This window comes from Vombatus ursinus, unplaced genomic scaffold (genome assembly GCF_900497805.2).
Source record: "Vombatus ursinus unplaced genomic scaffold, bare-nosed wombat genome assembly UNPS02014837.1, whole genome shotgun sequence".
NCBI lineage: Eukaryota > Metazoa > Chordata > Mammalia > Diprotodontia > Vombatidae > Vombatus > Vombatus ursinus.
In genome coordinates, this window is record NW_020954615.1 from 6,462,514 (window position 1) to 6,473,767 (window position 11,254).

The 11,254-nt window shown below is 41.2% G+C and overlaps 1 protein-coding gene across 1 annotated transcript in view; it reads right to left on the reverse strand.

Moving 5' to 3' along the window:
- LOC114026297 (transcription factor COE2-like) overlaps positions 1 to 11,254 on the reverse strand; it is a 53,995-nt gene that overhangs the window by 13,239 nt on the left and 29,502 nt on the right. The window contains exons 5-8 of the mRNA XM_027839966.1: positions 11,054 to 11,142; positions 7,335 to 7,400; positions 7,053 to 7,230; positions 2,332 to 2,517 (exon numbers count right to left, since the gene is read on the reverse strand). Of these exons, the coding sequence (XP_027695767.1) occupies positions 2,332 to 2,517; positions 7,053 to 7,230; positions 7,335 to 7,400; positions 11,054 to 11,142 (519 nt within the window). The remainder of the gene's footprint in view (positions 1 to 2,331; positions 2,518 to 7,052; positions 7,231 to 7,334; positions 7,401 to 11,053; positions 11,143 to 11,254) is intronic.

Consider the following 11,254-nt stretch of genomic DNA (forward strand, 5'->3'; position numbering starts at 1 on the left):
AGATAGATAGATAGATAGATAGATAGATAGATAGATAGATAGATAGATAGATGCCAAGTACCTTCTTTTACATTTAATGTCATCAGGCATTTCACTGTATTGCTACAGAGAATTTCAATGGTTTGATGCATTTCCTGGGATCACATTTCTACTTTGCTGGGGCTAAAGCCGAGGCAGAAATATGCTCAGCCTCTCTGCCTCCCAGAAATGGGCTGTAAAGTTCCAAAGCTCTTGTCATCTTTAAGAATAGAGAACCAACCAAGTGAAGGGAAGTATTCTGAAGGCAACAAGCAGACCCTGCCTCCTCCAAACACCCAGATCTTTTCACGTGTTGCTCAGTTTCATTGAGTGATGTGGAGGCTTAGGTGGGCTTTGCTGGCTGGGGTGATTAGGGTGTCTGAGGCAGAAAGAGGTGAGAACTGAAAGGTATCATTACTGGTCTCTCGTGCTGAATTTAAAAGAGGACACAGATAAGAGTCATAGAGGCCAGGGGTTGCAATCTGCATTGCAGGAGAGAACAGCCCCTTCAGTGAGATTACTGGTCTATTGAAGGACGTGGTGGGATCCGAGTGAAAGAAAAGTTAAAAAGCCTTCCTATGTCCTCTTCCCTTCCCTGGCAGTGAAAAGTGCCTCAGAAAATAGCACAGAATCAAACAATTTCCTTCAAGATGATAACTATTGTATGGATAGGAAAGCATTTTTCTCCCAGGGGATTCTTTCAATCCAATCCAGCAGGCCCTGCTCCCTTGGGCCAAAAGGTGAGAATTATTTTTTCACCCAGAACCCTTTGATGCAATCATATTTGCAACAACGGGGTTTGGTGTGAGATGGCCACCCTTCCTAAGAAGCTTCATGTATCCTGATTGCCCATCCTTTGTAGTAGATGTAAACTAAAATGGCTCATCCAGAAATGACCCAGCAACTTTAATAGAGTTGCCAGCCTCAGTAGTGTCAGCCAGTCAGCCAATAATCATTTATTAAGTGCCTACTATGTGTCAGGTACTGTTTTAAGCACTGAGGATACAAAGAAAGGCAAAAGACAGCCCCTGCTCTCAGAGAGCTTACAATCTAATGGGAGAGACAACAAGTAAAGAAATAGATACAAACAAGCTATGTACAGGATAAATAGGAAATAATTAACAGAAGGAAGTCACTAGAATTAAGAGGGATTGAGAAAGGTGCCTGTGGAAAGTATGATTTTAGTTGGGGCTCGAAGGGAGCCAGGGAAGCCAGGGGGCAGAGAGGGAAATTCCAGGCATTCCAGGCATAGAAAGTGCTTGGATTTGGGAGATGGAGTGTCTATTTGAGGAACAGTGAAGAAGCCAGTGTCACTGGATCAAAGAGTACTTGGTGAGGGGAGGTTTAAGGGCTAAGAAGATTGGAAAGATTAGGGTCGGGGCTAGGTTATAAAAACCTTTGAACAGCAAGATTCTGCATTTGATTTTAGAGGTGATAAAGAGCTACTGGAGTTTACTGAGCATGGAGGTGACGTGGTCAGATTTGTGCTTTGGTGGAAGAATATAAGGTAGTCTAGAAGAGACTTGACACACGCTGACCCCCAAACAGACCACTGCCATAGGCCAGGTGTGAGGTGATGAGGGCACCGTCTTGGTGGCAATGTCAGGGAAGGGGGTGTACTGGAGAGAAATTGCAAAGGGGAAGTCAATAGTGTCAGAGAAGTAGAAACAGAGATGTGGTTCTGCCTGGGAACGGCAATGCCTGCCCTTCCCAACCCTGCTGTGCCCACAACCCCACGTAGTCCAGATCTGGGACCTTTGTCTCTTTTGTAAAGAAAACCCCTTTGGGAGAAATGAGGGAATCAAGCCTCATTCTTCACCTTCCCATCACATCCACCTGTCCAGTCACGGCACCTCACCATCTGTCCTGCTATGCAGGTGCCTCTCCGCTTTCCTTCCTTCTCACCTCTTCCTCTGGACACAGGAATCAAATCAACAGTCACTTTTAGAAAGGGTCAGTCAATGGACTGCCTCCATATGACCCCCCCTATCATCCTTGGGACTCTCAAACCAAAAGGACCCTCTCTGGCCACCACTCCATGATACGCATTGCCTCTTCTTATTAGACTGTAATCTCTTTGAGGCTAGGGGCTGGCTCACTTTATTCTGTTTTTACCCGCAGGGCTTAATAAATGATCTTTCTTTATTTCTTCCTTCCCTCCCTCTCTTCTGAAAGCACTTTAGCTGTGGGAGTGGTTTGCATTTCTTAAGTGCCCACTGTGCCAGGTGCTGTAATAGGCACTGGGGATTCAATAGCAAAAAGGAAAGAGCCATACGTCGAGGTCCCCCAAAGAACTGAAGACAAAGCACTTACTTCCGTAAGGGGATCCTGTGGGGGAGCCGTTTAAGAAGCCTGGGGAGCCTGGCACGCCCAGGTTGGCCATGGGCACGTTGCTGTAGCCGTTCATGCTGTTGCTGGATGTGCTGTAGTTCGACTGCTGGGGGGTGGAACTGGAGGAGTACCCACGAGGAGAGATGCTGCTTGTGTTCCGGATGTAACCTGGGCAGGGGAGGGACATGAGCAAGTGAAGCAGCGGGCCACACAGCACCGAAGAGGGGACGCTAGGACCACGCTGCCTCCCCAGAGTCTGGCTGGGACACAACTGCAGACAGAACCCTTTGGTGCTAGGGTCCTTTCTCCTCTAGCCTGTTACTTGGGAGCATGGGTTTAGAGCCGAAAGACTTTGCAGACTATCAAGCCCAACCTCTCTACCGGCACCACTTTGCACATGAGGAAACTGAGGCACTGACATTAAGTAACTTCCCAAGGTCACACTACTAGCTGGCATCTGATGTAGTCCTTCAACTCAGGGGATCCTGACATAAGCCCAGTGCCCTGTTACCGTTCCCCTACTCCACTCAGATTATTAGATGCTCCTTTGCTCTAAGATACTAATGTCCAAGAGAATTTTAAAGCATTATCCCTGGCCTTCCAGGGATTCTTGAACAGGGAAGGAAATCTTGAGCAATGGAATTGGGCTACAATGTCAGAATTTCAGGCATTGTTTAGTGGTAGGGATAAATGGAGGAAAATGGAACCAATCCTCCCGGCACACACCACCGCCACCACCACCCCTGCCAAATTCACCAGGCATAGGCTCTGCTTATGTGTTTGCCTGAATTTTGAAATACCCACTAGGACAACTGTCTCTGAACTCTAAAACCACACAACAGGGACAAAGCACGTCCACGCCAAAAATAAATTGATGATTGAATTTCTAGTCTAAGAATTCACCAGTTCCAGCCTACAGGGTTATCACAAGAGGACCATCTCCTTAAAAGACTCGGTGTAATAAATAAGCAAACATACCATCTATGGCCTGAGGAAATAATACATCTCACACACTTATTTTTGACTATTTAAATATATGCAGATGTTATTAAGATTATATAAAACTGAAAATTCACTTACAAGTGGCATTAAATTCAGAGACACTATTCGCTCAAGCTGCTAGAGCCCTTCCCTCTAAGGTTATGCTGTATCTGCTTTGTTGGCTCTTGTAAAGCCCTATATAAGTGCATGGAGTTTCCCCAGTAAGATATAAGAAGTTACTTGCGGGCAGAGACTGTATCTTTTTTGTCTTTATAACTCCAAATGCTTAGCACATTGCCTTGCACTTAGCAGGTGTTGAATAAATGTTTGTTGATTGATTGATTGATTGTTGTTTTGTCTGCATCAACAGACAATAAAATTGTGGATACTAAACAACTGGCATTGCTTGGGGGCTGAGAAGTTTTTGTTGTTAAAAAGGGATTTTCGTACTTAGCAGAGATGAGAAACCACTGCTGTACTTCATCCATCTTTACATTCCCAAAGGAAAAGAAAACAGAATTTCCAGCTGGAGGCCTTAACCTTTACTTTTGCTCTAGGAACTGACTAATTCATGGAACCCCTCCTACAATGCCTATCCACTTTCAGAACACAGCTCATGTACCACCTCCTATCCAAGTCCTTTCCTAATCTCCCTCCCCCAACCATTGTTAGCCCTCTGTCTTGAAATTACTTTGCATATACTTTGTTTTTACTTATCTTTGGATATATTGTATTCTTCATTAGAATATAAGCTCTTTGAAGGCAGGTACTATTTTTTTTTGTCTTCATATTCTCAGTGTGTATCACAGCACTTAACACATGATTCAAGTTTAATCAATATTTGTTAAATTGAATCACCACTCTGCCCCCCAGCTACCAGTCAAATTACATTGTAATGATTTTGTATGTGTAAGGGGGTATCCCCTACCCCACCCCAAATATTGTAATTATAAAAGGTCTAGACATCTCTCTGTAATCAATCAAAAGCATAAACTAGATGTTACCTAGTCTTTATCAATTTGGAAGTAGTGAAATATTTTGGTCGGTAGATAAAATCAGATAAAAACTCAGAAAATGTATTAGGATTGGAAGAATGAATCAGACATATCTTTGGGTCTGTGTATATTATAGCAACCCAGCTTGGAATTGAGACTTCCAAGATATTCTAGCAATAAGCCAGTCTAGTTACTGATAATTGATCTGAGGAGTGAGGATTGAATTCTCTCTCATCTCCTCTCCTCCTGTCCCCCCATGTCTAGAGGACAACAGTATAAACTTTGAAATGTCAGAAGATTTCGTTTTATCATTGGAATTAGTAGCAGTATCCTCAGAACATAAGTGGCAGGACCACACCATCTACATTTGGGAACTAAAACACCTCAAAGATAGCAGCTTCAGGGTTGACAAAGGCATTGACCCTTTGCTAGGCATAGAGCCTAGCAAATAGCTACATTGAAAGGGAATGTCATGAGTATACCACAAAGGGAAAAAAAAGACTTCTAGTAATTAAGAACTTTGATTTACCCCTTTGTCACGTATACTATTTAAGCATTTTCCTGGATGGGTATGTATTTGTGGAAGAGTGAATCCAAGACATTTGGAGGCATGCTTTATACTGTTATCACCATATCACATCAGTAAATTAAGTCTGGCTAGCCAATAATGAACAGCGAATAAACCAGATTTGGGGGAGTAGGAAGAGGAGGTTATGTGAGACAGTACTAGAAGTACATCAGGGCCCTGCCTACCAGTGTGAGTGGGGGTTGGAGAAATAGCCCCGGAAGGGCATGCTACAGATACAATTTTATTTATGTGCATGTTACAGTACACAGTAAGCTACTAGAAGGCGGGAACTCTTTCCTCTTTGTTTTGGTAGTCCCAGTACTTAGCACAGTGTCTAGCACATAGTAGGTGCTTAAAAATTGATTCAACTTATGGAATGGGATGGATTGAGGAGCACTCATCTATTAGGTTAAAATAATTGATTCAGAGGAAGATTATCTTCCTTTTACTGAGTCTTTTGATTTCTAGGACAATGAAGGAAAATGGTAGAAGAACAAAGGGGCAAGGGTATTTTTAAATATCTTTTTTTAAGTGGTCAATGAAAAGTAATGTATTAAACTCAGCCTGATCAAATAATAAGGCATACCTGAAATAAGAAGCTGTCTCTCTATGCGCTTCGCATTTTTGTTCACAAATCAGCTCAGATTTTCTCATCAGTTTGTACGTATGCAGGCATCTATGTGATTACATAGAGCTATGAGCTATCTACCCCAGAGCTTTCAAGATTCTCCAAGTGATGCTCTGTGATGGTGAGCCATGGAACACCACAATGTCTGAAGAATTAATAATACTGGTGAGTCCAAGATCAATGGAAAGATGAAAGGTAAGCACAGGTAGGAAGAAGCAAGTCACCAAAAAAAGATTTATGAGTGACCAGTGTCAATAAAGACATCCAGGATATATATGGCCTTCCTCCCTCCACTTAAAAAGGAGGTGGGCTGTTCATACATCCGTGGGAATGGATAACATAGAGCTAAGCTAAATGCTAGAGGAATAGAGAAGTTATGGAAAACCATGGACAAGAAATACACCAAAAAAGAAGGTGTAGGTAGGTTGTGATTTATACTGATGTGAACAGTGTTTATAAACATGAGATCATGGACCCTTTGAAATGTCTAAATAACATGTCCCAAGTAAAACAGAGGATTATTCATTTAACCAGAGGTAAAGATGCTGAAAGATCATGGGATCACAAATATGGAGTTGAAAGGGATCTTAGAGATCATCAATTCTAAGCTCCCTCATTTTAGCCCAGTGTCTGGCACATAGTAGGTGCTTAATAAATGTTTCTCAAATTGAATTGCAGATGAGGAACAAGAGATTCAAATAGTTGAAGTGATTTTCTCAAGGTCTCACACCTAATATGCATCAAAGGCAGGATCTGAACACACGTCTCCTAATTCCAAAATCAGTAGTCTTTTTACCATACCATATTGCTTCTGGGTAAAATATATTATACAGGAAATAACTGAAGAAAGGAAGTGGGTTGATCATATGGTAAGTGAGAGATAAGAGTTGGACAGTTCAAGTGTCCAGATTAGTTATTAATATGCTGAAAGGGTTAATTCTATCCAAACAATGAAAGGTCTAATGAAATTTGGCTATCCTGACAAGAATATGAGAAGGAAGAATCTACACTGTTATCTGTGGGAACCCCTCCCACCAATGCAGACCTCAACCCATCTATGATTTAGTGTAGAACTCTTACAGAATTACCTGAAGTACACAGAAGCTCAGCAGCTCTCTGGGGGTCATATTTCTTAGCAAGAGTCAGAGGCAGGCTTGGATCCTATGTCTTTCCAACATCAAGTCCAGTGTTCTCTTCATGACACAATACTATTTCTGGTACTATATATAGGTCTTCCAAAACTGATCATCTATACAATTTAAATATTTTTTCCAACCATGGTTATTCCACATCTTCCTTCTTTACCTACCTTGTTGTTGAAATTTTTATTTTAAAATGTATTTACTCCATGGATTCCACTTGGCAGGGGGGTAATTGATTAAGTATGTGAATTTATTGTTTTCCTCAGAAAGGGGCATCCCTCTCGATTGCATGATTGTGGTTCCTTTGATCTAAGCGGGTTTTCACTTCCCAATGCCTTTTAAACTTAAGGTTCATAGTAGCTAACCTCGAATTCTAGAGAAGTTATTACCTTGGTTGTTTCCCTGTGTGGACTCTGAGATGCTGACACCTAGCTGGCTGCCATAGGAGTTGATACCCATCATGCCACTGTGAGCTGGAGAGCTGGACAGAGCTGGGATCTGACTGGGATTCCTCGGGACACTATAGAGGGCCTCAGCGATGTCAGCAGCTCGCTTCAGAATGATGTCCTACAAAAAATTCCATGAGGTTAGCACTCTTCCCAGGAAAAGTCAGAATGAAGCAGGAGGCAAGAAAGAGTAGTGGCCCAAGGCGCAAAGGTTTGGCATCTAACCTGGTTATTGTGCGGTGTTCCATAAAGGGCTTCCACTAAATCAGCTGCTCTTTTCAACAGCATTTCCTGGGGGAGAGATAGGGACAGTAACTAAATGCATGAGCACAGACAGGGTAGCCCTTTCCACAGCCTTAAATGGTACCAGGCCATCAAGTGCTGGAGACAACTAGAACTGTTAACTCCAATGCTAAATATGTTGGTGGCAGACTGCTTTTAAAAAATCATCTTTTGTTCTCTGCTCTACTAAAAAGCTCATTGAATAATTCAATTCAACTCAGCAAGCATTCAAGTACTTACTATGCTCTAACCACACTATCATAATGTGGAAATGACACTGGCAAGCCTCAAAGTCAATACCAGTAGATCCTTCGAGAGCCTACCAAGGTGAAAAGAGTTTTTAAATTGGATCCCTGTTTTGGAATGTTTGGCTGTGTTCATTTCCCCATCTTTCTTCGAGACACATCTGAAACCCCATCTTTTGTAAGAGGTCTGTTTGTCCCCAGCTGCCAGTGCCTTCCCCTCTGACATTACCTTCCATCTATGCTATATAGAATTTGTATGCACCTAGCTTTTTACATGGTGTCTCCACCACTAAAATGGGAGTTACTTGAAGGCAGGGACTGTTTTTGCCCTTCTTTGTAGCTCCAGTACTTAGCACGGTGACTGTTACGTAGCAAGCATTTAATACTTATTTGACTCAACTAAATATAAAGAGGCCCAAAAACATTCCTTAGTTCCCTTTTGACTCTAGGAAAAAAATGTAAATCCTCAGCTTAACACTTAGAGCCCCCTACACTCTGGCTCCCACCTACCTTTCAGACTTATTTTATGGTAATCTCCCTCAAACATGGGATGGTCTAGCCAAATTGGCATATTAGCAATTCCTTGAATTTGACACCTCACTTCCCATCTTGGTATCTTTGCAGGACTTTTTCCCCTACCCCCTTGTCTGAATTTTACTCCCCCCCCCACCTTTGCCTATTAGATTCCCTAGTTTCCTTCAAAACTCAACTCAGGTGCCATCTTCTAAATTGTCTTTCATGATTCTCCCTGCCCCATTGTTAGTGCATGATCCCTCATCAAATTGTCTTGAGTTTCATCATCTGTGTACATGTTGGACCCCTCTGATAGAAAGTAATGCAGGGAAATGAATGCAGAGTTTCAGTTTTGTCTTTGTATTCTGAACATCTAGCACAGTGCAATAAGTGTTTTTCAAGTTGAATCGAATTCAGATTGTAGACCCATAGCTCTAGATATGGAAGAAAACTTATACACTATCTGGTCCAACTCCCTCATTTTATGGATGGGAAAAACTAAGGTCCACAGAAATTAAGTGACTTGCCCAGAGTCACACAGATAACTGCCAGAGCTGTGATTTGAACCCATGGCCTCTGATTCTGAATCCAGCACTTTTTCCATGGGAATTGAATTAATCAACAGAAAGTTAGCTACCACATATTTTGTTATGATGATACAAATTGTGAAATGGCAAATACCAAGGAATGGAGAGATTGGAGCTACATCCATGGACAAAGTGATCGCACCATTGAATAACAAATCTTTTGTGTGTGTGTGTGAGGCAATTGGGGTTAAGTGACTTGCCCAGGGTCACAAAGCTAGTAAGTGTCAAATCTGAGGCCAGTTTTGAACTCAGGTCCTCCTAACACCAAGGTCAGAGCTTTATTCACTGTGCCATCTAGCTGCCCCTTGAACAACAAATCTTGAGGAATACTAAGGGATAATGTATTCCCCTCCAAAGAGTGCTGGGTTCCTCAGACACAAAATCAGCGATGATATGGGAAGACTTCAGGAAAAATGTGTGTGGCCAGGTAGGTTTTACCAAAGGGGGAAAAATATTTCCAAAGCCATGCTAGACATAAATCAGACTGTCGGACCAATCTAGTATTTTTAAGTGATTGATTGGCCAGAGTTCCATCCTCTTGTCTAGGAGCTATCCAGAGTTCTGAAATGACTCTGGCACTGCCTTTTGTGAAATTTGATTCTAATAAAGATGAATTCTCTCAATAACTCTCTTGTTCCTTGTTGAGAGAGAGAGAGAGACAGAGAGAGAGAGAGAGAGATTACTGATCCCTTTCCTCTCATTTTGTCTTTGCCACCTCATGTTTTTCTTACAGCTTTTTAAATCACTATTAACCTATTTTCTAGAAATCATTTATTTGTAAGGTTGGGATTTTTTTCCAAGAGGAAAATAAAGGTGCATTAGAGAGGCAATTATGAGCTTCTAATTTTTCTCATGATACAAAGAAAGAAGAACTTCACAATTTGATATCAGAATATTTAAAGTTCCAATTTGGAGAAAAAATGCAATACCTCTCAGCATTTTAATGAGATATAATAAATGTGATCAACTTATTTATTTAAATCAAAGCTGAAATAACCAGCCAGGCCCTTATCAAGTCATTTTTCATAGGCAGACTTATCAAAGGGATGCATTTCATAACAGATTTACACAAAAGTATATCTTGCCCTATGTTATACAGGTACACTCTCACACAATTTTACCCAATGAATGTTATTTCACAATAATGTCATTAATATACCATAACCAAATTCCACAGTTATAGCATCATTTGGACAATTGTCCAAGGTAAATAAGATGGCAGGTGATAACCTGAGCTAACTCTTGAGCCCTAGTGGTGATAAGCCTAAGTGTCAGCTTTACCATTGTCCACAGCATTCAGCAAATTGTGTTACAATGAAACCACTGAGACCCATGCAACATTGCTTCACTTAAAATTGTGTTCTCACAAAAATCATTAAACACCATTAAACAGAGGAAACTTGTAGATATGTATGTAGGAGGCGGTGGAAATGATGCTGACCTTGGAATCATATGACCTGAGTTTGAAATCTGGCTCTACCATTTTCTGCCACTATGACCTTAGGCAGGTCATTTTCCCTCCAGTTTTCTTCCGTGTAAAATAAGGAGGTTGGCTTAGATGACTTCCACAGAACCTTTCTACTCTAGATCTATGATCTTAAGCATTTGCTGGTTGGAATAGGAAGCCATGATCATAGGAGAGGACCCTAGAGGTCATCCCATCTAACCCCTTTATTATACAGATGAGGAAACAGAGGCCCCACTAGGACACATCTCTTGTCCGCTTAATTTCTGAAGATCTTAGCATCATTTGTTGAAAACTGGAAGAGATGTTAGAAGTCATTTGGTGCAATCCCATCATTTACCAAATGAGGAAGCTTAGAGCCAGAGGGGTGAAGTTTCTTGTCCAAAGTCATGCTGGTAGGAAGTAGAAGAAGCCGAATTTGAAATGAAGTCTAAATACGACGTACTTCCCTGATAATTGATGCATGAATAGAATATGTTAATATGTTAGGGGATCATTGGATTTCAAAAAATTCACTTTGATAAAGTGAATAGTCTTTTGCAAAGATTAATGTAATTGATCTGATTTGAAACTCTGTATTTTCAGTTGTCAGGTTTTTTGTGGGGTGTATGTGTGTGTGTGTGTGTGTGCGTGTGTTTAGCACATCTCAGAAGTACATTTCAAAATTAGGCTTTATCAGTGGAACATTTTGTGCACATTCGACACCTCTATCCCAAAGAAAACCTGGGAGAATCTTTGCAGCCAAGCTTCAAAGCCTATTTAGAACTAAGGGAATTTGTTTTCAGATGTATCTCATTTTACCAAAATGCCATAAAATGGTTATTTAACACATCAGTCTCCAGAGTGATTTACCTTAGCTAGTCTTTCTGGATCTCCAGGATGCCTCGGGATGACTTTCTGCAATCTCTGGAAGCCATAGTCTATGGTAGGTTCATTTAATGCTGAAAAAGAAAAGTCCCAACTCCTGAGTATATGTCTTGGTTATTAACCAAACCTTCTTAAAGATATAGATAGATAGATAGATAGATAGATAGATAGATAGATAGATAGATA